The following is a 27822-nucleotide window of genomic DNA, read 5'->3' as shown; positions in this document are numbered from 1 at the left end:
TTTCCTCGCGCCCGCCTCACCCGCCTTCGGGCGTGATCGGAAAAGACTCGAGCGAGCTCGGGATTCTTCGACCCTCCGGGCCGGACCGCTCGGGGACTCGGCCCTGTTCGGGCGGGCTCGGCTCCCCCACCCGATCTGTCAGGTATCGCTTCGGGCCGCGCTTCTACGGACTCGGCCGGGCTCGGCTGCGTCCTGCCTTGGGATTGGCCAGCCGGCAGGAAAACGCGGGCCCCGCTCGCCGGGAACCATCGATCGCCTTCGGACGAGGCCTGCAAAGACTCGGGACACTTCGGGCACCATCGGAAGCGGTTCGGAAGCGCTCGATTCCGCCCGGGGAACACGTTCGGAAGCGCTCGGGCGAGCTCGGCACCGCTCGGCGGCCCGCCGAACAGCGCTCGAGTGACCTCGGAGGACCGGGCCCCCCCACCTCGCGGCCCCCTCCCTCCCCCCCCCGGGACCCTCCTCGGCGGCGTTCGGGGGGGAGCGGCGGGCGCTGGGGCCCGCTCGGGCGGGCTCGGTTCCCCCCGCCCGCTGGCCGCCTCGGATGGAGGACGCCGACTCGGCGGCAAAGCAGCTGGGCTTAGCGGAGGCGGCGGCAGTGGCGGCAGCGGCCGCAGTGGCGGCGGCGGCGGCTGCGGCAGCCGCAGAAGGACCCGAGCAGCAGCAGCAGCAGCAGCCGCCGCAAGCGGCGGCCTCGGAGGCGGAGCCGGAGCCCGAGGAGGAGGAGGAGGAGGAGGAGGAGGAGGAGGAGGAGGAGGAGGAGGAGGAGGAGGAGGAGGCGGCGGCGGCGCGGGTGACGGCGGTGACGGTGATGGCGGCAGATGCCGAGCACATCGAGATGGGAGCCGAGCCACTGCCGAGCGCCGACGAGGCCGCCGCCGCCGCCTTCGCAGGTCAGGGCGGGCGGAGTGCGCATGCGCAGCTCCCCTCAGCCCCGTCGCCTCAGCCCCGGCCGCAGCGCCCTCCCGTCCCGGCCGCCCTGCCCGGGGGCTCCTGCCCCGTAGTCCCTGCTCCCGGCCCCCACAGCCACCGCTGGTGCGCCGGTCCGCCGGGGCCGGAGCCGGCAGCCCCGGCCGTTGGCTCCCGGGTCTTCTCCCTGCAGCGCTCCCGCCCGTCCGGCGTGCAAATGCCGTCGTTCACCTCAGGGGGTGCAGTGGAGAAGGGGCAGGTCCGAGCTGAGGCTTGGGTCGCTCCCACACTCGTAGAAAATTACACGCTCCTCACTTCCACACTACATAGCGTAAAGTAAAATGAGCAAGAGCTGCCTTTGTGCATCTAAAATGACTTTGACCCCGTGTCCCATTAACAAAGTGCCCCGAAACACGCAGAGTTTTGAAGGCGAGCTCTGGTACGCGGAAAATTTCAGAGCCCTTCATACCTAGATCAGAATCTCCGTGTGAGCCTCAGTGTTGTTTTTTCACTCTTGCCCCACGCGTGGTACTGAAAAACCTCCGATATTAGCTAGGCAGTCAAATATGCTATACATCATAGAAACATTCGGCTGTAAGTTTGGGTGGTTTTTAACTGGACCAAGCGTACAGGTAACGGCACCCTATAAATTAATATACAGCAGAGGGAGAGTCAGTTGTTCTCTTTATCTTGATGTTTGCCAGTCACCCCTCTTTTAATAAAAAGCATCACAATTTGGTTTTTTTTTTAGTACAGATGCAACATTCATTTTTCCCTTAGTTCGTCACATGCTGATAACTACCGTTATGGTCTCGAGGAGGTTAAAGCATGTTCAACCCGAAGCTTAACAAAAATCAGAACGGTTGTGTTTATAACAACTTAAAGGTATCACGAAAAATAAAATTAATTTTGAACAGGAAGGAAGAAGGAAATCAATTATATTTCTGATGTTTATCAGGCTCTCTGGATGCAGCAGAATATTAACTTCGTGTCTGTTTTACATTTCAGAGGTCACCACAGTGACAGTAGCCAACGTTGGTGCCTCGGCAGACAATGTTTTCACTACATCTGTGGCAAATGCAGCTTCAATTTCAGGACATGTGTTGGTAAGTGTCCTTTCATTTGAGGGCCTTAGCAAAGTCCCACGTACTTTCTTAGTGTAAAGGAAGAGCTCGGTTTGTGTTTGAGCTGCAGTAAGGTCAAAGATATGTTTTCATTGCAGTATATAGGCTTTAAGCCACAAAACCATTAGCTGGGGGACATACAGTTTTTTCTTTATCACTTGGAGAGGCTTTTTTTACCTTTCCACCCCCATATTCTCATTCTGTAGTGGAACTGATGACCTGGAAGATGTAACCTTTGAATTTGGCTGGCTGAAACCTCAAAAACTAACCTAATAACTGCCATACTGGTTGGTGTTTTAGGGTACCTTTGGGAAGATTTGGGGGAATACTAAAATACGTTGGTATTTTAACTCTATCAATTTAAACTCTCTTTTTCTTCTGTAGTCTGGGAGAACGGCCCTCCAAATTGGGGACAGCTTGAATACTGAAAAAGCCACTCTCATAGTGGTTCACACAGACGGCAGCATTGTAGAAACCACAGGGTTGAAGGGGCCATCAGCACCTCTCACACCAGGTATAAGGCAATCTGTTTTTGAAGTGTCGTTCTCCCGAAGGGGTCTCTTTTTCTCCACTTCAATTGTGTTGCTAGGATTAAAAAACATTATGTGCATAATATCATGCAGTTGCCTTATAAGGATTGTTTGTCCCCTCTTCACGTGGTACTTCTTGTATTTCTTGGGAGTGGAAGAATACTTACTTTTTTTGTTTTTTTCCTGTCAGAAATATATTTAATTTTCTTATTCTTTGCCCTAACCCTTGCAAATAAGCTTCTTGAAAAATCTTGCCCGGCTGCTGGGCTGTTGCATGCCTTCCTACGCCCATCCCACCCCCAAAGGCAGATGGATCATTCTAATATCGATAATAAAAATACGAGTCTCCTAGTTCTGCACGTGGGTGCTTTTTAAAGGGTCCTTGAATACAGTTTTATCTCCATTCAGGCCCCTTGCTGATATTTAAGTGTCGCAATAGCCGATGTCTTTATTGCTAAGGGTTTCGTTCACGGCTGCTTGGCAGTTTCCTTTCCACCCACGAGATGGCATGGCAAACCTTCAGCCGTCTAAAACACATTACAGGGTCGGCCTCTGGGAAGGGGAAGACCCAGCCAGCTGCTTACACCACTCGAGGTTACAACTGCCGCCTTTAGTGCGCTGTTAGAGCGTCTTTCCTAAGCTGCGGTTTGTTTTATTTTCAGTCATTTTCAGAAAGTTCAAGCTGAATTTTTTGTGGTGCACCATGTAAACTCACGCTGCTGTGGAGAGGTGCCAGCTGCTTCAGTTAACCACTTGACACTGTTGCCCCAGCCATGCTGAGAGTGTGAAGGTATAGCGAGTGTGCTTTTTGGTTGCTGTCACCTTTCTTTTCTTTTTTTCAAAGGACCGCAATCTCCTCCTACCCCTTTAACATCCGTCCAAGAAAAAACTGGAACCAAGTATAACTGGGACCCGTCTGTGTATGAGAACGAGCTCCCGGTGAGGTGCCGGAACATCAGTGGCATTCTGTATAAAAACAGACTCGGCTCAGGTAACAGCGACCTTCTTGGGTGAGGAAGTGTGACGGCTCCTTCCTCACTTGGTGCACTCTTCTTTTAATCAGGCTACTTTTAAGGGCCGATTGTGAGGAAAAAGAAGACAGTTTCCTGGCCAGCCTAGTCCCTTTCGATATTATTGTTCTCTTCTGTTTTGCTCTTTCTTCAGAGGCTTTTTAACTTTTTTCTTAATCTGTGACGATACAGGCTGCTGTGCAGTGAGTCTCCCCGGTAATAGGTTGACTCCTCTTAACGTTCTTTTTGTCTCAGAAGAAGTGTTTCTACAGAGCTCTACAGAATCCCTGTTGGAATGGAAAATAGAGAGCTTGTCTCCTAATGGGACTCCTTAGCTGCCTTAGCCCCTCCTCTTCTCTTTTATCTCGGTGGGAAAGCTGAAGAAGCAGCAGCAGAAACTGTCTGTCAGCAAAGCCTGACTGCACAGCACGGCGCTTGCTTCATGGATAGAGAGTTTTCTTCACGACCAGAAGGATTAGAAATTTAAGTGCAAATTAAGGAAGGGCTTAAATTCATGGTGTTTATCCAAGAAAGGCTTATCCTTCTTGTGGATGAGTAATTTTTTCTCGCCTTTTGATGCATTGGTGAGGCCCAAAGTTGGAGCTTTCTAAACATGCACAGTCATTGTCACAGCCAAGATAATAAATGGGCATGGTTATCCTGGAGTGATAAGAAGTAGCTGATGGGCATATTTGGTGATTGCTATGGATTAACAGCCATTTTGTCCAGCAATTTCAGTATTTACTTCTTTAGGAAAGTGGCAAAATGATTCTTAACCTTTACTAGCGATTTCTTCTTTCTGTTTTATTTCAGGAGGCCGTGGTAGGTGCATTAAGCAAGGGGACAACTGGTACAGCCCCACTGAATTTGAAGCTATGGCGGGACGAGCCAGCAGCAAAGACTGGAAGAGGAGCATCCGCTATGCTGGGAGGCCACTGCAGTGCCTTATTCACGTAAGGTTAAGTTTGCTTCCTCCTTTCTGCTGGAAGGGGCAGGCAGAGTCTGGGCAGAGTCTGCCCAGCGCTGCAGTCCAAGCCGTGTGCGCTGCCTCTGCAGAGTTATGTGTGATGGTGCCATGGGGCAACTCGGAAGCAACATTTTGATTTGGTTGAGAGTCAGTGATGCGAGAGGAGTTTTTCTAGGTGTGTTTTCAAATAGCACAATACAAATCTTGCTTGTACTTGAAAAGGGGTTACAGTTTACGCAGGATGAAGTCCAGCCGTGAGCTGTATCGCAGAAATTGAGAAGTGAGTTCTTACCCATGATACTGTAATTCAGTAACCTGATCTGCTTAATTCTGTTTGCCTGACAAACATATTCTTCACTTGCACCATTTATTGAGTATTACTTTGGGTCCTTTATTTCCTGCAGTGTCCAGGAGTCTCATGGAGAATTTGGCACTGCCGTTAGGTTGACGGTTGATTTCTGCTTGGGCAGAAACTTTATAAAGTCTCAAATTCACATATCCTTGCCTTTTGATTTGAAAAGTGTTTGTTCTTCCTTCACTCTCCTCCCATCCGCTCACCCCATCACTATGATGTAGGGGAGCCGGCCTCTCTGTGATGGTATAGGGTCCCTAGGAGGGAATGGGTACGTCTCGCTGGGAGCTGTCTGAATCTTTTAGCAGAGTACGGTCGCGCTCTCGGTGGTTCTGGTGACTCTAATGCTGAACTAGCAATCTTCCAATTTCAGGATGGGATTTTAAATCCTCACGCTGCCTCTTGTACTTGCGCTGCTTGCTGCGACGACATGACTCTGGTGAGTTGTAGGTTTTACATCCATTAGTTTAAAACCAATTAAGCAGTCAGGCTGCCACAGCCAGTTGCGAGCAGGTGATGGGCGTCCTAGAAATGTTCACAAGTACTGCGGCTGCAGTGTGCTTTGTCCGTGCTTCATAAAGAAAGGAGATAAGGAACTGCTAGCACTATTGCATAGCAGCCTCAGTAGAACTGGATAATAGTTATTGCTTTTTTCTTCTTCTTTTTTTCTTTTCTAAATAATGTATTTATGTAAAATGCCTATTAGGGATGTCAAAACTATTTGTGATTTTTGACTCGAATTTCACAATTTTTTGAGTTGGAAAATATGTTTCTGTAAGGAAGTAATGTAATACTCTATGTTGGATCTATATTTTCATATTAAACTGCTTGGGTTTTCGGTTTGGTTGGTTGGTTGGTTTTGGGTTTGGCTTTTTGTTTGTTTGGTTGTTTCTAAAATTAGGTTAAAGTCCTGAAAGCAGAAGTCTTTCGCTTGACTTGAAGTAGTGTTTTGCATTTCTTCTCTGCTATGAACTGGATGATTTGCTTGTCTCTTAGACCTGAAACTAACTGCTTCCTGTCTTCTCCTCACTCCTGTTCTCTTTTCTTCCACCACCTTGGCCAGCAGTCAATTATTTGCCCAGTTCTGCTCCTTAAATAATAGTGGGAAGAGGCTGAATCTGTGCCTCTTCAGCTGGAGGGAGCTGAGCGTAACTTTTTTTTTCACAGAGTTCTTTTGGTTTGGAGAAGTAGGAGTTTTTTTGTCAATTGTTGCAAACCACACATCTTCCATGGGGATGTGTGCTGCTTGACCTTAGCTGCATCTGGAAAGACGAGAAGTAAACCCAAAGTCCCCAAAGAGGTGCCTCAGCTAATGCCTTTTCCTTTTTTCTTTTTCTTTTTTATTTCTGTGTTTTGCCTAGAGCGGCCCTGTACGACTCTTTGTACCATATAAAAGGCGGAAAAAAGAAAATGAAATGCCTGCAACTCCCGTGAAGAAGGACTGCCCCAAAAACATCACTCTGCTTCCTGCCACAGCTGCTACTACATGTAGGTTCTTTGGTAAAAATTGCTTCCCTTTTTTGATGAAGAGTTGCCACACTAGATACTTGATGTCTATCAGTGGCCCCTTGGAACCAGCCAACTGAGAAAAATGTCTTATTTTTTGCCACTTCCTTTTCATTGGATAGTTTTATTGGCTCAGTGTCTTTAGCTAATTTTACTTCCTATTTTGTAGAAACTAGCACAGTGTTGCCACGTTGGGACTGCAAGTCGAGTAGGAAAAAGTGAGACTCGGTTTTAAGCATCTTAACATCCTTTTGCAGTGAGCAGTAGGTTTCATATTTTGTTCTGAGAGAGGTCTGGGTTATATTTCCCCCCTCTGCCTGCTCTCTCAGCCTGGCAGGGCAGGGGGAGTTGTGGAGTCCTGGCCTTGGTCCATAGTGGGTTTCAGGTAGGTTTTTCACAAATGACAATTGAGAAATTTCCTCCTGTTAAAATTAGGTTGAGGGGAAGGCTGGCCCTTCTCTGCTGTGCTGGAAATCTCCGTTCCATCCCCTGAGCTTGGTTTTCGTCCTTTAGAAGCTGGTGGGGGCTATGGAGTAAGATTTGTGCTATTTCTTGAAATATGTAGAAAAGTTGGCTCTAAGTGGCTGGAATGAAATCCACAGCCTGAAAGTCGTTAATGAACGAGGCAGAAGGTGATGCTTTCATCTGCAAATTCCTCCCTAACATTCAGGACACGCTTTGTTACTTACTGTTTTTGATTGCCAAACCATCTGTGTGAGAACAGAAATTAATTTGCAAGCTCACCCAGCTCACACGTTCCCAGTCACATTCATGTGTCCTCCTGCTCTCATCACACTAGCAACACCTGGATGGTAACATTACAAAGTGAATTGAGGAGGAAGCAACAGAAATCCAAAACAGAACAGCCAAAAGTAAGATTAGATTACCAGCAGCAGCAGGAAGAGAAATACGCAAGGATTCTATAGAGTTTGCGGGGTTTTTTGTCCCCCAAAGAGGTTTAATCCATATTGGTTCATTAATGTGAGGTGCTGTGAGGTCGCACGTTTGCTCATGCTGGCATCAGGAGAGGGGAGAACTGCTTGTTTTGGTAGTAGCCACATATTTCACCAGGCATGAATCTGTAGCCTCAGTGTCTTAAAATTGAATTATTGTTTGCGAAAAGATCCTTCTGGCTGAGCAGTGTGCCACAGAATCAGCCCGTTACCAAGCAACGGTGCCAGGTTAATTAATCCTGTTTAAAAAGGGGTTTAAGCATTTTGGGGCCACTCAGGTATATTCATCCAAAAGGGTTTTGTGACTTGTTCCTTGCATTGGCCAAGCATATTATATGACTCTGTGGAGATAGAGTCCAGCTAACCAAACTCTCACAGAATTAGTTGTAATCCACAGGTTTTTTATGTCGCTTTAAGTAGTAAGATCCACTCTTGCTAAAGTTGTAATAAATCGGGATCAGCCAGAAGCTGATGGGTTTTGTGGCCTCGCTGGATCTTTCTGGTAGGTGTTAAGTGTTTGCTCATACAATAATTGAAAAGGTGGTGATTTGGGAGGCAGTATGTTGTAAGTGAACATTCTGGCCTTGTACACCCAGCAAATAAACGGAGGCCTGCAGGAGGCCAGCAGTGCCTTCAGAAGCCAAATGGGGCTTTTATTCCCATTTCCAATTGTCTTGGTCATAGGTGTGATCCAAACTTGGGTTATCGCGGGCCATTTACTGATCTGTGAGTTCTCTGACTTTGGATGATTCAGAACAGGGATATCAACAGCTAAACAACCGAGGCCTCCGCGCTGAGTGTTAATTATGAAAGTACTTCTAATATTTCCAGTCACCGTGACTCCTTCTGGACAGATCACTACCTCCGGTGCTCTGACATTTGACCGTGCATCAACAGTGGAAGCCACAGCAATTATCTCAGAAAGTCCGTCCCAGGGTGATGTTTTCACTGGAGCCACTGGTAAGAGTTCAGGTGTATGTCTGCTAGACATCCGTGAGAAGGAGGAAAAAAAAGGTTTGGGTGCCCCCTGCTATAGGAAGAAGCATTTTGAATGCTGCACGAAGGATTTATTTCTCAAGAGCTTACAGAGAGACAATACGTAACCTGCTGTCCTTCCTTTGAAATGATTTCAGCAGCTTGAAATCTTACCAGTTGCACAAAAGAAGTTAAAAGTTTTTTCCAGATGTTGCAGCTGCTAATGTACACCTGATTTCTAGGGTTTTATGGTCATCTCTGTCATTTTTTTCACTCCTCCTTTGTCCTAAAATAATACCAAAGAAAGAAAACTAGCGGAGTGTTGAAACTAAGTGAAAAATGCTGAATAAATGCTGAAAAATGCCAGAATAAATCAAACAAAATATAAAAGCATGATATATATTTCAGTTCTTTCAGTTTGATTCATACCCGGGGTTGTGAGCTCTGCTGAGGGAACTATCCGGCTCTGAGAACCGCAGTTTGGAGGCCTGTGATTATTGTAAATATGTAGGTGTGCGGGAGGGAAGCCAGCGGTAACCTTTGCCTTTAAAAGTGAAAGCAGAGAGAGATGAAATCAATACAAGGTTGCCTTGCTTGCTAACTGTGTAAAATCATGCTACTGTTTCTCATTTGCAACCCCTGGAATTATCATAGTGTAGGAACTTGTATAAAATGTAAAAAAAAAAGGGTGAAAGAAGCATGAGAAATGCCCGACAGCTGTGTTATACAGTGATTCGTAATGCCCTTGTTCTTCTGCAGTTCAAGATACCAATGTCCAGCAGCCTTGCCGGGTCAATCACCCAGAACCTCACTATCCGAGTTACCAGGACAACTGTCAGATTTCACCTTTTCCTGAAGCTGCACTGCCAACATCTCATCCCAAAATTGGTACGTTTTATGTCCATCATGTGAGAGACAGAGAGCAGCGCTTGAATTTACTCTCTAATCTTCTTTCTCAGCAAAGGTAAAGATTGAGGCAGAAAAATAAACTTTGCTCTGTTTTGCTGATGAGTTTTGAGGTTATTAAGATTTGGACAAGCAGATTTTCCACTCTGTGGAAAGTTTTTCACTCCGTTATTGAGAACTGTGATTTTTTGGTTTCTACCAGAGGAGGCTGTTGTGATCCTGCTTCCTAAATCATCTTGCAGTCCCCTGCCTTTCCCAAGGCTTTTGCTTCTAGGCTTTTGTCACCACTTGGGCACTGTGGCTAACGTTTATTTAGTGTTTGATCTGAGGAGACCATCCCCTTTAAAATTATGTCACAGAAGCTTTTCTAAAAATTCTCACATCTCTTTATGAATCCACTGATACATGCTGGAGGCAGTTTTGGGCAGGTTTGGTGTGCTGCTCTCGCTCCCAGTGTCAGTTTTCCCTCCCTTGACGCTGACGCTTGTGCTGGAATGATAGGTGCTGGTTAACAAGTGCAGCGAGAGCCTGCCCTGCTGTGGTCACATAGACTCTGGAGTGGAAAAAAAAGACAAGACGGTATGAAAAATGACGAATGCAAATCAGCCCTTTAGTGTTTGATAGGACGGGTTAAACTGGTTACCAAACGTCTCTTCAAATGTAACTATATTACGTAAACTTAATGGCCTTTCATTTGTAGAGCTGACTGATAAATTAAGTGAACTACAATGCTCGTACTGATAGAAACTGGAATTGCAAACTTGGAGTGTTGTTCTTGCTTTATGTGTTTTTATCGAGCCTGGACAAGAGGTACAGCAGGGAATAGTCTGCCGCTGGCTGGCTGATGGATTAGGCGATTTCTAGGCCTTTTACTTCTCTAATTTCTATGATTCTGTGAAGTTACTCTGATAATTACTGATCTCGCTGACACAGAGGAGCTGTAAGGCAGGTTTTGATCCCTGTTACTGTTCTCGCAGACGTCAGGAAAAGATCATGTAAACATGTTGTATTCCTTTGTGCAGTCTGAAGTCTTTCTTTTTTAAAGCCTGTGTTCTCCTCTCTGTATGACCTTTTATTTACTTATTTGGAGCAGCACAGTGTGTTCCTGCTCTGTCCGGAACGAAATCTTGTTGTTGGTTTTCAGTCTTAGTCAGATCTTGATGTTACTAATTAAACATTGATTTTTTTTTCACCGGTGAATACTTTCTCTTGACTGATACACCTATGTCAAAATAAGGAATCGGAAGTAATTCCTGTTAGATAAGTTATCAAATGCCATGCTGGGATAAATATTGTGCTGGAAATGTAGCAGTGGGAAAGGCTCTTCTGCAAGCAGCTACTGATAAAAGACCGGTTTACCTCTTACTCATATCTAAGCGCAAATAGTTCTACGCCAGTCATGTGGAAATTGATTGAAATTACTGTTTTAATTAAGGGCCGTTGAGCGTAGAACATCTGTTTACCTGTATGGTGAACTTGCAGTGCTGTCTGTCGGAAAAGGTCGCACAGGTAACGCAGGGTGACCTGCAGTATCCTGGGTTTTGAGACCTGTTCTCTCCAAATCTGTGCTGGATTCTTCCAGCTTTTGCTGCTTGCATGAAAAACTACCAGATATGACTTGAAAAGGGTTAAAGTGTTAATACACTTAAATTAGTTGCTGTCTTGGAAGATATTCAGTGTTCAATGCAGTCTTGCAAGAAGTCTTGTTTGTCTGCAGATGCTCTACTAAGGAGGGCTTCACCGTGAGCGGAACTGCTGGATTGCAGCCTGGTACAGGAAGGTGTGTTGGCCTGTTGCTGTTCAGGACAGTATTTATAGCTGAATTTTTTCAGGACAGTATTTACAGTTGAATTTTAAGTACCATTTGAAGTGTAGTCAAGAAGATTTTTTTCTGAATGGGGGGGATCTACTGTTCTGTGTTTTTAACTAGGGTGTGCAGTTTGCTATTCCATGTCCCTATCCTTGAGTGAGAGAGGGTTGAGGCTTGTTTCTGCCTTTCTTTTTGGAGCCACCTTAGACAGACCAGCGTGCCAATATCTGTAATGACATCCAAAAGGGATTGTGATGGGAGACTGGTAACAAAGTAAATGAGAATAAAGTGCCTTTCAGACACTTCAGCCTCTATGTTTTGTTCAAGAACTTAGTAAATTTCTCAACTCTGGTTTCAAGGCAAAGAATCTGGCTCCAGTAATGGCCCATTTTGATGAAAACGATGGTCAGTACCCAGCAGCGCATCTGTGCTGCCTGCAGCTGTCTGTGGGGCAGTCCCCTGTAACGCTGCAGATGCTCAGGGACATTGCCAGTGTGTTTTCTTCGGTAGCATCAGCAGTGCCGGGAGCTGGGAGGCAAGCTGCCTGGCAGAGGTGCTAGAAGAGTTAAGAATAATGCCTCTAAAAGAAAAGCAGACACTGGCGGGATGCGAACAGGATTTAAATGGCTCAGAACTTCTGAAGTTGCATTCCCGGCTGTGTTCAATGTTTCTCTGAGGGCCACAGCATCCATCAGTTGGAGCGGTTCTGCGCTTTTTAGATGAACGTGTCACTCACTGTTTCAAAATCAAGGAAGCTAATTGGCTTTTGGTGCCTGGAATACTAACAGCTCTCCCCTTGACAATGCAGAACTATCCAGGAAGGAATGTGGTTTCTCAGCTTGCAGTACTTACTGTTTTTTCTCTGTGCTGAATTGTTCTGAAACTCCTACCTAAAGATGTGAGGAAAAATCCTGAAATAGACTATTAGTAGATTTTGAGGCAATAAGACTGCACAGCCCCAAAGTTGGTGGTGCCGTCTTTTTTCTAGTAAACAATTTAGTGAGGAATTTAGAGGTCAGCTGTTGGTAGATGTGAGTATCTTGGACTTAATTTTATGGCCGATGGCGAGTATTTATCGCTAGTTAGAGTTAAATTTTGGAAAAGTAAGGCCAGTAAAGCCAGATAGCATTTGCTCCTGGAAAAATATTGCCTGAGGTGAGCTTACACCGTGTATTGTTGGGTTCCTGGACCTAGATTTAATTTCCTCCCACTGTGGTCTCCCAGTGTATATGCAAACCTAGTGTTGTGAAAAGTGGACGTTTTAGTGACACAGTAACTGCTGTTTTTTTGAAACATTTGCAAAGGTAAGGCTAAGACAGACATCGTTGGTTTTCTAGGACTTTCATTTTCTAACACAGGCTTCGGGAAAGGGAGGGCGGCAGAGCCCTGATAACGGGGGGTTGGAGGTAAGTTCAAGGAAAGTGTGATTGGGTTACCGGGACAGGAGTTTAGCTTCGTTCTGGTGGCTTCCTACAAACCGCAGTTACTGTTAAGATTATGGTTAAGATATGAAAAAGTAAAGGCTGCAACACCTCAATAATTGTTTGGTTTGGGGTTTTTTTTCTTCTTTCAATGTCCCTTGGAGTATGTTTAGAAGCATTGCTGGGCTTCTGTACTTTTGTATTTAGTTTCATGCCTGTGGCATTCTAGTTTATGCAAGAGTGAAGAGCTGTAGTTAGGGTTCTGGAGGAAGGGGCCGCAGACAAGAAATTGCTTTCTTGAAAACTGTCCAACACAGTCAATGTAAAGCAAATGTCAGGAGACGTTAGTGTCTGAAACTAAAACTTCCACCTGGACTGTATACATCCACTCTCACCTGTAGGATTAGGCAAGGAGAGGTTTCAGAGCTGCAATGAGCATTGCTGTTCAGAATACCCAGGATATTTGAAACAGATACGTATAGCTGTGAATACCTTTTATTAAATTTTTTGGTGTTTCAGTGTGGTATGTGTATTTTTATGCCCATAGTTCGTTTTGTGGGTAGGATGCAGGATGAAGGGGTCCAAAGAAATTACAATTGTTGAGAGGTTTTTTTAAAGGGCTTCCCAACCGGTGGTTTTGGAAAGCGCATGTTTGTAATACACGTAATTTTGAGGTGATGATAACTGTCTTGTTTTTATTCCAGTCTTGGGCCAGGGTTATGGTTAAGATCAGAATTCAGGAAGCGTAGGGGAGTGTGGTGTGGATCGGTGCCTATTTTTTTGTAGTGTTGCAACCTGAGAATTGACATCTGTATAGTGACATCAGGATGTTTCAGAAAACTTGACGTTTTGGGTCACTGAATGACTTATTATAACCTTACTTAGCGATAGGGGAAACGTTAGGTGGAACATTGTGATGATGGTGGCGGAGGAGGCCCTGGGAATGCTGCTTTCACTGCTCAATTGTGCTTCTCTGCAGCAGTGGTGGAAGGTGTTCATTCCTTCCCGGAGCAAACAATAGGATTGGGAGTACACGTTCTTCTGTCCTCTGGGTTTAACAGTCCCCCAAGGGCTTGTTCTGCACAAACCGATTCTGTGCACTTTGGGTCACAGAGGGTAGGTCTGCTTAACAAAAATTTAGCTGGATTGGGAATTTTTGCTGACCGTATTTTTAAAAAAAGCAACTAAACAACACAACAAAAAACCCCCACCACTTTATGGAAATGAAATGCCCTAATCCTATATATTTTCTTTCTCTTTCTTTATATTCAGTGTTAACCTCGCTCCCTGCCCTGGCGGTGCCCCCCACGACCCCCACCAAAGCCATATCCCCTTCGGTGGTGAATGGGCTGGAAGTGACGGAGCAGCGGAGCTGGCTGTACTTGGAAGAGATGGTCAATTCATTGCTCAACACCGCCCAGCAGCTGAAGACTCTCATTGAACAGGCCAAACAGGCCAGCTCCTCCTTCCGCGAGGCTGCTGTCACGCAAGCAAAACTTCAAGCTGATGTGGAGAGGAAAGAGGTAATTATGCCAGAGGAGGTGAGAAGACTCAGCCAAGGGCATCTTTTTGGCTGAGTGATGAACAGAGTAGTACCTCACTGGTTGTCGCTGGCTGTAACAGCGGTAGCCCTTAGAAATTGTTTCTCAATGCCTTGAGAGCATTACTACCAACAGAAATCGTTCGGAGTTATTTGTATCATGGGGAAAGAAATAGAGTGCTCTGGGATTCCAAGAGCTGTGGGTAGCAGGCTAGTAATACAAACTGTTTGGTGTTACGAGTCCTGAGCTGTCCCCATCAGCCATCCTTAAATTTATGAGATGTGGGCACTGAGTCCTGGTATGGGAAAGATGGTGAGTGTTCAGCCATGCAGCGGCCGCTTTCTTTATGTCAAGTGAGCGGGGCTATCAAAGAGGGTTTTGATGGCCCGAAGAGGCAGAGGGATAAAAAGAACAGCAAGCTGTAGAGTTTATGGGGAAGATAAGCACTAAAATTTAGAGGTGTCTTGCTGAGCATTGTGCAAGCAAAGCTGATCTCACATGAGTCCTGTGGTAAGACTGCAAGGCCGGCTGGCATTACGGGAGTATTGGCTTGTACCCAGTGGCCCTTCTCTCCTCTGTAAGGGATTATCGACAAGGACTACCCTGTTCTCCCTGCTTTCCTTCTCTTTAATTGATGCATGGTAGGGACCCTGGATTCTTCTTAACACCAGCTCATGCATGCACCCTGAATCTGGCTCCATGCACTGCTGAATGCGTTCCCCTTCTCCCCCAGATCCACAGCTGCTGGTGTGGACTTGAGGGAGAGAGGTGGGGGGCAATGTACTGTGAAACTGGTGTCATTGTCGGTAGCTGATGAACTCCCTTCCCGTACACCACACTATCTGCTGTTGCCATCGGCGTTATTGCTAACGTCAGCTTTCCACTGAATTCATAGGCACGAGTGTGCAGCAAGAGACCTTGAAGAAATGTGTGTGGGAAGACTTTGCTGAGAACTGAGAACCCCTATGACAGTCCTTGCAGCGTCTTTGATATTCTTTGCCACGTTGTCTCTGCTAAACTCTTCTGTACGCTGCATCCTTGATGTGCAGGTGTGTGATACGTTGAGAGTCTAATTCTTCCCTGCCTTCCGCCTGGACAGAATGGGTATTCGTGCTGCTGTCCAGGTTTGGGCCGTCTGCTGCTAAAAAGCTGTGTAGAGCGTGGGATACTGAAAAATTGGAAGCTTTGACACAGTTTAGAGATGAACATCTGACTTTGTTTAACTTCGCTCTCTGCTCTTTTTCCAGTTTATGTGCTGTCTTCCCTTCTGTTTATCCTTACAGTGGTTTCTGGAACGGTTGTTCAGAGCCCGTTCCCCTCACCCTCTGATCCAAATCCAACTCACTTCAGTGTACTTCTAGTTTCTTCTTGCCCCGGGAATGGGAGTTAAAATCACTCCTGTGTATTGATTAAAGTGCTGACTTTACAAGGCAAGGATGAGCACGTGTTTGTTTCCAGAGAAAGTCCCTTTCCCAGTAACTATACAACTTGTGTGTCTTACCATTCTTACTGTGTAATGGGTACCTCAACAGTTTTGTATTTTGATAAAAACACTTACTCGTGGTGGTATTTTTTTAATATCCGAATAACAATTCTCAAGCTTGCGGCTGTGTGCTAGCTTCTGGAACCATCTGGAGGATATTGCAAGTAGCTATTTCTGAACTCCTTCTAGTGAATTCCATATTTGGAAAAAACTCTGGGTTTCTGGGTACAGGCCTGGCACTGGAAGTAATTACAATAAATGTCAAATAATTGGCTGTCTGCTTTTGTGTTGGTCAAAGGTGCTTTTCCTGATTTCATGAATGTTTTCCTGATTTGTAACACAAGTCTCTTTCCCACCCTGAAGATGTGTGTGGCCAGACTGCTTTTTTTGGCAGTTAAGGTATACGAGAGGGAGAAAGAGGTGTCTTCCGGCCTTGGTTCTTGTTGATTTTTGCTGGACTGATTTAATACAAAGGAAATAGGTGCTTTATCGCTACTTTGTGTTTGTTACACTGACGGAACTTCCAAGAGCTAATGACCAGGGGGAATCTTCTCGCCACCTCCTCCGTTTGCATGAGCGGAGACGGTGGACGCGGCAGCGTGGGTGCTTCCCTGCGGGAGAGCCACCAGTTAGCAGAGTTTCTGTGCAGCAGTAGGTTCCTAGGTATTTAGGAGTGAAAGACTGTGACACTGTATCACAGCTGCAGAGCAAAGGCACAACAGATGAAATTGTAATAGAGCTGTAGACTCAGCTCTTCCTGGAAGAGTGACTTAATACGTAGCGGGATTAAAGAAATCTGTTAGGAGCAGGCTGGTTCCCAACTGGATACACAGACGTCATTGCCATGACTGTAAATAATACGTATCCTTAGTTTTCACAGCGGTGCAGAGCTATTCCCCCAGTTCAGTGTCCCGGCTCTTGAGGGTGTTGAGTTCAAGCACTTTAGATCTTGTGACTGTCCGTATCCCTGACCATATCCCTCTGTGATCCCTGCGAAAGAGGGAGATGGCCTCTGCCTTCCGACGGAAGAGCGAGGCAGAGCGCTTGCGACAGCACTGTCTTTACCTGCCCTTCAGAGGAAGTCTGAACTGGCCCCAGGTTTAAGCAGAGTAGAGAAGAAGTGGCAAGAACAGCAAACACGTAAGAAAACTTACTTGGGTGCTAGTTTTGTTTCAGTCTTCCTAGAGAGCAATAAATTAAGCATTAAGAATTTTTAATCACAGCTTATATGCTTTGTTGTATATTGCAAATCATTTACTATATTGTGTTTCACTTATACTTACTATTTAGTGAGCTTTGGAGTTCATTAAATATCACAAATGAGCCCGTCTGCTCCCATATAGCAGCAGTTTGGTTGACTTGGCTTTAAATACCAGAAGTTGTACTCTCTCTTGAGCAGTGGTAAGTGCTTGTGGGACTTGCAGAGCTCTGAACTGTGAAAGGCAGGCTTTTGCTCTGAGTTTTCTTTGAGCAGGGGAGGCGTTTGTGCTGCCTGTACGCTTATGTTCTTATCTGTGAAGTCAAAGAGCGGACATCACTGTTTCATTCTGGTCACGCTTGCTAATGATATTATCCAGGACTGTTCAAAGGACTCTTAGGAATACATTATTCCCCTCGTTTATATCGTTTTGAAGGTGGAAATGCCAACATCAGAGAGGAACTGTGGCAGGAAGGGGATCTGCTAAATGTAGCAAGGGAAAACCATAAAAAATTGTGAGTGCAGTATAAATTAGAAGCATCTACACTGACGTTCCTTCCTTAAGATGGCACGGCTAATCTGAATTTTGCAGGAGGATTGGATCCCTAATTGCAGTTCCAAACATGTGGTGATACCTAGATACAGAGTCCTCAAAAGCAACAGGGGGGCTGAATTGGGAAGTGCCGAGCGTTCAGGCGTCGGGCGGTACAGTAGTGGGATATAAATGCCTGTCTCCATAGGCAATTGTAGAAAATATGGAAAAATACACTTGCCTTCCACTCTTCTCTCGTGTCTGACATCAGGTTTTTTTTCCACTGTGCCTCCCGACTATACGGTTACAGCCATATAACACCCTGTGTCAGGGTCTGGTGACGTCCTTAGCTGTTCTGAAGAAAGTGTAGGTCAGATTCCAAGTGCTGGAGCTTAAGGCTTCACCAACAGAGTTTTTCTTGCACGTAATTTTGTAATTTGGAAGTCCTTGCATGCACTCTGTTGCTGTCTTTGTCCTTTTTAATTTCTGTACATTTGTTTGAGGATCCTGGTTTGCTGGGCAAATTTCAAGACTGAGGATCTCTTCCAAATTTTGTTTCCATCTTTGCCTCAAGTTATTTAGATGCCCCTGGGTAAGTCCTTGGCCTCTCTGGGCCTCAGAGCCTGCTCTTTAAAATAAGGATAACACTTCCTTCACAGGGGGCTTGCATACCAGTTTGCAAAGCGGTAGGATCTCTGGGTAGAAGGCTGTGTAAAAAAGCCTCAACTTTACAAGCCCTGGAAATAAGGGCAATTTGTAAACCCAAAATCTACAATGCCTGCATTTATGAAAAATCGCTTTTGCAATAATTTTTTCTGAAACAAAATTGTTCTAGAGTCGAAGAAAGTGGTTAAAAATACCTTCCCTGTTGTGAAGGCTGTCTGCACTATCTATCTCATGTGCCTGTTGATGATGAGAACTCCTTAATTAATAAGCAGAGCCCTCACAGAGTTAGTTCCAGACATGAAGCTGACTGTTTAAGAAACATTGATGGCCATAAGCCTTGTGCTTTCTGTGCGTAAATGACAGGCGCGTGTGCAGCTGGTGCTCGGCCTGTGTACGGCTTTGTGTTGGCAGACACCAAATGTAAGTTGCATTTACGGTGCCTAGAAGTCTCGGGGAATGACATTCTGAAAGAAAAGCAAACCATAAACTCCCCAGCTCGGTGTTCAAAGTAACTTCTGAAATGCGTCACGCTTATTGCAAAATACGAAAATATCAAAACATTCGTAAGCTTTTTCTGCATTGCAGCAGGTTGCGTGAGATTCATTAAATATGACTGCTCTGTCGGAACTTCACGCAGCTGTTAGGGGAAAGTTCTCCACTCATTATTAATTAGCTTCTGACTGACTGTCTCTGAGCCTTTGGTTACTATCTGAGTGTTGGGTTTACTGCATTTTTTGATTTAGGGAAAAACATTTAGGAAGAGAGTGAGTGGGGCAACAAAGGCTCAGTGTCTCTCACAAGAGAGATTTGACAACTTGCAGGTCTGGCCCACGAGGGGCAGATTAAAGACAGTACTTTACACAGAGGTCTGTGCTTTGGCAATGTAATTTTTCTGAGTGTGCATTAAGCCATCGTTTATATCAGATAAACTTTAGGAGGGGGAGAATACATGAACTCACCAAATTCTGTGCCAGAAGACATTACTGGAAGATAATAAAAATATGCAGGAAATGTGTTAAACAGTTTTTCTGTATAAATTTAAAAGAATCGGTGTCGAAATCTGACAAGTGTTTTAGTTGACATAGCCCTCTTCCTGTAACGCAGTGATGCCTTTGGAGCCCAGCCCATTTGAAAACAAGGTGGAAGATTAAATCAGCTAACAGCTGGGTCATCTGAATTCTTTTTTAGAAAGATTAAAACAATTCAGGGCTAGAGAGTATGAAATTAACCTAAAAAGGGTTGGGCGTTTAAGAAGCGTAGCTCTAGTAAGCAAATAATGGTTTGTGCACTCCAAAGCAGCAGTGAAAACAGTCGAGAATTGGAGGTTATTGGTTTTCTGGAGCCAGTTTTGTGAGAGACCTGGCTGTGTCTGGCTTGATCCCTCCCCCTTATCACACCTTTTCCTTCTCCATAGTTTCTAACTGGCTTGAATCCTTCACACCGTGGGCTGTGCAGAACCAGAGGACTCGCTATGCGGATAGATAAAAAGTAGCCAGAAGGGGGTTAAACGTGTGGTTTCCATCAGCAGGTTCCGGGGGCTGAGAGCAGAGGTGGAGGAGCTGCTGTGGCTCAGACAAGGACAGAGGTGGCTGGACTTCCTCCTGATGTCTTTCTCATTGGCAGTCTCCCTGGAGAACAGGATTAGCCACACTTGTAGAGGATGAAGTGGCGTCTGGTGGTGGGAAGGGTTTTAATTCTGGAGCTGCGGCACTTTCGCAGAACTGGAATTCAGCGTGTTCAGCCCTGGCACTGTCTCTGCATGGGCTGTTGCAGAGGGGACGGTACTAGCTGGGATTATATGTGCAAAGGTTTTCAAGCTGGGTTGAAATGCCAGCCCACCGCATGCTTTGGTATCTGTATTTCCACTTTTCTTCACTAAAAAGTAGTTTAGCAACGTTACACAGTTTTCCTAGGCCAGTACTCTTAACACGGGTCATTTGTCTTTCACTTAACAGTGGAAAATTCATTTTAACCTTTCCTGAAGAATCCACAGTTTCCTGCCAGCCCAGTTCTCTGCCTGTGTGCAGGGTGGCAGAGGGCAGAGGCTGCGGCACGAAGCGTTGAGTCCCAGCTTCTCCACGGCCGGTGCTCACTGACGTTAATGGTTCTCTCAAGAATCGAGGTCATTTTCTTCCTGAGACACGGCAGGATTGATTCTTAGGCCAGAGGCCACATCTCAAGCTTGCCGGCGTATTTATTCCCTGTCTTCACAAGAATGCTTATGGCTTGGACACAATTTTGGTTTTCAAAATAGTAATTTTGAAATGTCCGTGCACGTGATGCACACTTCGCCTACGCAGAACTGGAAGCATCGGGGATGCTGTGCATGTGTCCTGTCTTGCTGATTAGCCTGGCCTTGCCTATTTGTCAAATAACGGCAGAACGCAATCGCGCCCCTCGCAGTGTACAGCGAGAGGTTTCCCTGCCACCTCCTCCGTCCCCCTGGAGTTTTTTAATTTGAATTTGTGTCACGGTAATATAAAGGTTTTGAAGGTTGTGATGTCACAGGAGAATAAATACTGTGATGTCAGGTCATGGAGACACTTGTAAATTAAGCCTTTAATCTCCTTATGTGTTGGGTCATAGTCACTCCTGGATAAACCTGCTTTGCCTGAAGGTGGGGTTCGGGTTTTTTCCTACTTTTTAACTGTTCCCAATAAATTTAACTCAGGGTTAGCACATAATCTAATCGGGATTGGTTTTGAATTCCTTTGGTTGGCTGCTGAGCATGGCAAGGCAATAGGTGGAGCAGCACCTGGCTGGACTTGAACTGGTTTGGAGTAAATCTGTAACACACCCGAAGTGTGCTTTAAAAGTCACCTCCAGAGGGCTGCTTAATTCAAAAACTGTTTGAAAGCCCTTTTACGCTTTTATTAAAAGGAGGAATAATGGCGATGGTTGATGCTGTTTCTAAAGTCTTTGAGTGTGTTAATTTTGTCTGTTTTTTTCCCTAAATCCATTCTGTTGGGCCGTGCCATCCCTTCAGACTCTCTTGTCTGTTAGTGGATTAGGATCGCTGGACTTGACCCAAAATTTGGCCCAAGAAGATGGCACTTGGCCCTGTTCCCTTGGCATTTGCCTTGTGTTTCCTTTGCTAACTTCTTAGGTTCTCAGGTGGGGGGGTGCAGTTCCCTTGTGGCAATTAAGCCACCCGTTTTAAGAAGGAGTGCTTGGCTGGATGGAGTGGGGTTTGAGTAAATGCTGTACTTAACTGGCAGTTTGTCACCTCAGGCCGTTTTCTCACAGGCTTCTTCATCTGTCTCCGCATAAGGTCATAGTGTCCCTCTCTTAGAAGGGAGGAGTGAGGTTCCCTTCTGTCCCCATGCACCTGCAGCTTTGGGCTTGCCAGAAGCCAGCTCAGTGTCAGGACCCTCCATACAGAGCACCCTTTTCAACCCCTCACGTCATACTCTGGCTGTGAAATGACGAGTCTGGTGTATTTTTCCTTGCAGCAATATCAGAACCAGTTATTTCAACAAACAGAAGATGTGGATGGGAAAACAGAAATCATCATCAAGGTAAGCTGGGGATGTCTCGTATTTTATGAAAAGTCTTTTGTCCTTTGTCTTGTTCCATTTAAAGATGCAGAGTTTTTTATCCTTGCTACAGAAGTCATATTCTGTATCTGGCCTTGCCTTCTGGCAGAGATCCGAGCTTTCCCTAGCAGGACTGATGCTCCGTTTGAGCAGCGTGTGTCCCCTTTCCCACGCCTTCCAGGTTTTCACAATCCTTTATCGTCATCTGGCCAGGTTAATCAATCTCACTCACCTCCGAGTAATGGTATTGCAGCTCTAATGGATGGCTGTCACTGAGGTGTGATAGGAAGGAAACTCTCTTCCTTTTTGTCCTGTGAGCTGGTTTTCAAAACTGCACGATTCCCTCTGGCTTTCGGAATGGGAGTATGAGTTGAGTTAGTTCAGGACCCGTGATTTAAGCCCTTATAGCTGTATGTGTTATTCAGGAGTCTTTCTAAGGTCTCCAGGTACAAGTGCCCACACTGTATATTTTCAACATTTTCCAATACTGTACAGGTTATGAACAGCCTCCATCAAGTATCCCTTTGGGACAGGCTTTGCAAGTCCCAAAGAGCAGCTTTAAGCCCCTTTTTGGTGGCCTGGATCCCCGGCTGTACATCAGGAATACAAATACAGTTCAGTCACACCGACTATTAATTGTAGGCACATTGGTAAGATGTGAGCAGACAGTGTGATGAAGTCGGTGTTAATCAGGGCGCTGCCTGTTAGGTTGGTTGTGCTCAAAAGAGAGAAGGAGTCGGTGGAACTCAAGACGCCTGCGATACTTTCACAGCCGAGAAACCCTTCCTGTCACAGCCTCACTGCTGCTCTGACGTGCTAATGATTTGTCAGTAATTTAATGAGTTGGAAGCGGAATGCTCTGTGAAGTGCTTTTTTTTGTGGTAGTTCAATGATATTTCCACCTAAATATACAGGTTATGTTAATTGATGTCACTGATAGAAGATTAAAGCGATAGACACAAAAACATCCTTTAAAACCCAGGTGTGATTTTTCATCCATGTATCCTATCTCGCCTTACGTCTAGGTTTAAGTCCTTGCTCCTGTTACAGCCTTCTTAATTTTACTCCTCTGTCTTCCGTTTCCCTGTTGGGACACTGCTTATGTAGTCATGCTGCTGACTGGCAAAGGAACAAGCCTGCTTAGCCCGTAGGAGCAGATCCCTTTTTCCTCTCAAAAAACAGGGAAAGATTAAACTGAAGGATCCCATCCTTATGCCTATTCTCGCTGTCCTTCCTCAGACCCTCTCTCAGACATATGCAGGATTATAAACCAAACAAAACCACCCACCAAATCCGCTTTTAAAACTTTAAATTTGAGATAAACTCAGAGCTTGGGTATCGGTGGCCTGTGCGTAGCCGGTACGCTGCTGTTTGGAACACACCTGCCCTTGGCTGAGACCGACTCCTGCTGAAGCCTGCAGTAACCTGGCAGTGGTTGATAAGATACGTGACCTACGTGGAGGGAGGCATCTCTGCGGTACCGTGGGCAGATTTCCATGACCACCCAGTATCTCCCCCGCGGTTTTGAAGGGCTTCTTGCCCACCAGAAAGGAAGACAGAAGTGCTTTTCATTTTCCAAAGTGATCCCTGCTAACGCGGCAAGGAGGGTGTTTTGTGTTCGCACGTTGAGGGTATATTGGGAAATGGGGGCTTTACCGCTGCTCCTGCATCACGTCATATTGCAGCACCTGTATTACACTTCGGTGATCTCCCTGTTGTTGTTATCTCTGACGTGGTCACTTTGCTGTCTGTTTTCACAGCAGTCCTGTGTCAACTGCGGCCGTGAGGCAACGAACGAGTGCACAGGATGCCATAAAGTCAACTACTGCTCCACTTTCTGCCAGCGGAAGGTATAAGCTTGTTTGTGAGTTGCAGATTCAGTTGTCTAGAGGGGGCTGTGTGACCCTGGGGAGAGCCAGGCGGCTCTGCCTGCTACCTGACGGGCCTAAGCACGGTGAGAGGAACTGCCCGTTCCGGCAGAGCTTGCCGTGTCGTACAGGCAGCCAGAGCAGAAGCCTTGCAGGGGTCAGCAGCCCCAGCATCCCAAACCCACCCTGCCCGGTGGACCTCCAAGCAAGGCTGTAGTGATGGGGCAGGTCTGCGGGTCAGGGTCCGGATCAAATGGGTCGGGAAGGTCCCAGGAGTTGCACACACCTTCTCAAAGGTGATCAGAAACTCAGAGTAACACCAGAAATGAGGGCGTGGACACCTCGTTGTGTGAGCTGTGGGGACCAGTTAGCTGGGAGCACTTTCACAACCCTTCCCTGCCGCTTCCTGGTAAGCTGAACACTCTCAGTACCTGTGCTCCGCTGTGTCACTGAGGACATAGTTCTCTTACTTGTGATGCTACAGTGGGACAAACCGAAAGATTTTGAACATGGGAGGTGGAAACAGATATGAGGAAGTACGGTGGAGGAAACTGCTGTGCTTCATGTTTCGCACAGGTTCCTTACAGAGACCCTTGGCACCCAGCTTTAGAGGAAAGGATAATTTAGTTTGGCCAGGGTTACAGTTCTGTGGGCTGTCCAAGTTCAGTCTGCTTCAGCTGAGGCCAGGTGTATCGAGGAGCTGAAGAATTTTGACTGTTTCCTTTTGCCTGTAACGAAGTGTAATGGTGGCCAAGTTCCCTGTCTGCAGAGCAGAAAGACTGAAAATTCCAAAGCATGAACAAATGCTGCTTGCAGAAAACTTACAGTCTACCTGCCGCCTCCCCAGGCATCTCACGGACAGCAACGCCACCCTGTTGTCCTCTCAGTACAAAGTGGCCTGGGAGGCGGCACCCCGTAGTCACCTTTTGTTCCCCTCCGAGACAGCTTGTCACTTCTAAGGGGACATCAGCCCATGCCTGTAGCTGGTGCTCTGCACTGTAATAGGGTGGGGGAGTTTGAAGTGCTTGTCAGTAACTGAATCCTCGAGATTCCCCCTGTGTTTGTGATCCATGATGTGCGACCTCTGAGTTGAGCAAGTTAGAGGAGTATTTTGTTAGTTCAGACTAGAAGTGAAAGTACGTACGGCTTGGGAGGAATTGTATTCCTCTCCTTCGCCATTACTGAACTAAGACCCCTCGTACGGCGCTGTCCTTCAGGAGTGCTAGCTTGTAGTGAGCTGTCTTTCAGCAGAGGGTTTAAGTCAAGGTTCTGACACTGTTTTAGTAAAATTTTCCACGACCTAACTGACATTGATGTCCTGGATTGGTTTTTGGGTTGAGAAGCCAGCATGCTGCTTAGTTTGTGTCCGCCTCTAGCATTGACCCAGTGTGTGGATCCTTTCCTGTCCGTCGTTCATCTTGTTTGGCCGAGCGCTAGAGACCTGCTGTAGCCCATCTGTGCTGGAGAAAGCGCTTCTCAAACAGGGCTTCTGTTGGGGCCCAGTGTGCTTTTGCAGGCTGCGCACTTCCCAAGGGCCCTTTCTCTTCATGGCCTTTGCATCTGCTCTTCCCTCGCAGGACTGGAAGGACCACCAGCATATCTGCGGCCAGTCGGCCACAGTGACGGTGCAAGCCGACGAGGTGCACGTCACGGACAGCGTAATGGAGAAAGTCACTGTCTGAGCACACCTACCTCTTCAAACTGTTCACGAACAACATGGTGCGGCCGGCTGGATCGGCAACCCGGCGTGAACGGTCTGTCCTTTACAAACCACACTCCTTTCTCTTAGCGAACTCATTTTTGAAAGACTTTTTGATACTGTGACAGCATTTGCCTACTCCCGATCCTCTTGCAAAACTTTGAATAATACAGAGACTGTGAAAACCTCATCTGGGAAAAACACCCCCCCCTAACTGCAGCCTAGCAGCTGGGAGCCCCCTTCGGCTTAAGGAAGCTTCGACTTTGCCAGACTGGAACCTCCACCATGTGGGTTGCAGCGATCTCATCATCTCTCTCGAGATGGAGCTAAAGCAGGTGCTGCAATGAGATTTGCCAGTGTGTCCTTCCCCCTGTGCCTCCCTACCTCTTGTTTGAAAAGAGAAACGAACCTTCATTTGGTTTATTTAATTGCCTTGACAAAGTCAGTACAAGTTCTTAGTTTGCCATCGGAAGGACTTTTTTTTTCCTGTGTTCCCTCTGTGCTGGGCAAATTTGGAACACACTGGAGCTCCTGCACTTGAATATAAGTGAAAAATAACATGTTAAATAAAATGCGGTGAAAGCATGAGCGTGCCCAGCGGTTCTGTTTAATTCCCACGGCAGCACTTTAACGTACTGATAAATGCAGGAAGTGGCTCCAGCGTGGCTGTCGGGAGTTGGTGCAGCTACAACGCAGCTGCGGTTACACGCACACGTCTTTACCCTCCGTCTCCGTAGGAGGCCGGCTGGGACGTGGTTTGTTCAGCAGGGGAAGCGCGGTCTCATCATGTGGCGTCCCTCGGCTGTAGCTCATAGCGGCCATCTGGCCAAAATCGGATCTGATCAAACCCAGAATAAGAGTGTATTAAGCGAGTGCTGTCCTGTCCCTGCCATTTAGTAGCTACTAATTAAAGAAGCGGTGAGCATTAGGAAGTTATTTGCTTTGTTCACTGCAACAAAATAATTTAATTATTAATGTACTTCTTTAATAATTTAGGCTAATCAGACATCTTTATTCGTGCTTGAAGATTAACGCCCCGGGCTGGAGGAGTCTCGGTAGACACGCACACCTCTCTGGTGGTTTTTTTTAGCCTTGGGCATAACAGCTGTGAGGGGTTGCTTGTCCTGTCTGGTTGTTCACTCCGATTTAGTGTTGGTGGGCGAGGAGGATTATTGTTTAGCTTGCACTCCAAGTGGGGTCACCTCTGAATCACAGTGACCCGACGCAGCATCGTAAATGCTGTCGAAAGGAGAAAATTCTGTCCGGAGTTGCAGGAAGGTAATAATAGAGAAAAACACGATGGAAAATACTGAAGTCTTACACTAGCGGTTTCTGACAAGTCCACTCCGTGAATCCGAAAGCTCTGGTTACGTTACACTCCTTGTGTTACAAGGAGATGGAGGCCGGTTTATCACCTCTCGCAGCATTTGCTGCGCTGCTGAGATCTCTCTTCAGAAGCGCCCGTCGGTGGAGTTTGCCTGCAGCACCAGCTGCTGAGGCAGCAGGCGGGACCTTTCCGTGGAGGGCGGGTGACGGGTCTCCAGCACAGGTCAGCGGCAGTTGATGGATGTCACTTTCTGGCTGTTTACTGGAAAAGTTATTCCCCCTAATGCAGAGCTTAGTGGGCAAGGCGGGCAGCAGTGCCGACGTGCCCATCAAGGGTGAGGAATTGGCGTCGGCAGGGGGAAGGCAGCAGCCTGCCGGCCTCCTCTGAAGGGAAGCGTTCCCTAAGGGAAAGCCAAGCACGAACTGAAGCAGGACGAGAACAGAAATTACCCGTGTAAAACTCCTGGGGAGGAAAGAACAGGCAATTCCTTAGATTCCCGTAGCAAAAAGCTCGCTCCTCCTGCTTCCCAGAGTAATACTCCAGTATTTGTAATCGTTTCTTCTCACTCTGTTAAATTATGATTGCCTCTTTTCTAAAGCTTAAAGACAATTAGTTAATTGAAAAGACAGTCTTAATAGAGCCCACAGTCATACAGCTAATTTACAGGGTTTCTTGCCTCTGTCTGTTGCCCATTAAGGTTCTGACTAAATGGAACAGCGCAGAATGTCCAACACCTCACGCTGCTGTGGGGTGACACCGCCCGTTTCTTTTCGGCGACCTGCCTCAGCAGCACCCTGGAGTAGGCGCAAAGCTCTCGGCACGACAGCGCCGCGGTGGAGGTCTGTGTGTGCACCAGAGCCGCAAGCTGGCCGTTTAGCCGCCGGCCGCTGCGGCCGGGCCAGCCCAGGGAAGGGCGGGCGGCAAGCAGTGCTGCTGCTGCAGTCCGACCCCCCCCTTAGCGCTGGTGTCTCCGAGCAGAGGTGCTGTTCTCAGAGGAGGCTGCCAAGTCGCAGGCTGGCGAAGCTGTGGGTCGAGTCGCTCTGATAAATGAGGGCGAGACAGCAGCGTCTCGCATTAGAATGCGGCGAAGGTTGGCTCTGAAGCGGCACCTTTGGGGTGCTAAAGCTGCACTGTCAATGTCAAACACAGCTTTCAGTTGGAAAATATTTCTGTTGCTTCACCCCTTTGGCTCACCTTGCGTTCTCCACAGAGACCCGTCCCCGTACGGTACTGCTGGTTTGAGAAGCAGAGCTCTGCGTGAATTCAAGGCCAAGTACAGCTACGTGAAGAGGTCAGCTGAGATACCAGGTACTCAAGCTTGCCAGGGCTCCTGCTTGTGTAGGTGACTGGGCAGCAACTTACACAAACACATAGCAAGTGCTCCACTGGCCTTACTACATAGTTTGTGGCCGAGTACAGCTGAGCCTTGGTTACTGTCTGACACGTGGCTTTACTGAATCCTTTAAGGGAAAAAAAAAAAAATTGGAAGAGAGTGGGGCAACCTTCCTA

General features: G+C 46.7%; 1 protein-coding gene across 2 annotated transcripts; it reads left to right on the top strand.

Moving 5' to 3' along the window:
• Positions 1-544: 544 nt before the first annotated feature.
• On the top strand, positions 545-25571 carry DEAF1 (DEAF1 transcription factor). 2 transcript variants are annotated; one of them, XM_076343650.1, is made up of 13 exons: positions 545-893; positions 1918-2015; positions 2418-2547; positions 3408-3554; positions 4387-4526; positions 5266-5331; positions 6254-6380; positions 8183-8311; positions 9086-9214; positions 13736-13986; positions 21336-21401; positions 23180-23269; positions 24865-25571. In XM_076343650.1, the coding sequence occupies exons 1-13, from the start codon at positions 545-547 to the stop codon at positions 24967-24969; spliced, it is 1827 nt and encodes a 608-aa protein (XP_076199765.1). In that variant the 3' UTR covers positions 24970-25571. The 2 variants fall into 2 exon arrangements, with proteins under 2 accessions (XP_076199765.1, XP_076199766.1); XM_076343651.1 differs by lacking the exons at positions 545-893; positions 1918-2015; positions 2418-2547; positions 3408-3554 and adding an exon at positions 4095-4157.
• Positions 25572-27822: the final 2251 nt, after the last annotated feature.

The sequence above is a fragment of the Aptenodytes patagonicus genome, chromosome 7 (assembly GCF_965638725.1).
Source record: "Aptenodytes patagonicus chromosome 7, bAptPat1.pri.cur, whole genome shotgun sequence".
Lineage (NCBI taxonomy): Eukaryota > Metazoa > Chordata > Aves > Sphenisciformes > Spheniscidae > Aptenodytes > Aptenodytes patagonicus.
The sequence above is the reverse complement of the archived record's forward strand: the minus strand, read 5'-3'. Positions and strand labels throughout refer to the sequence as shown.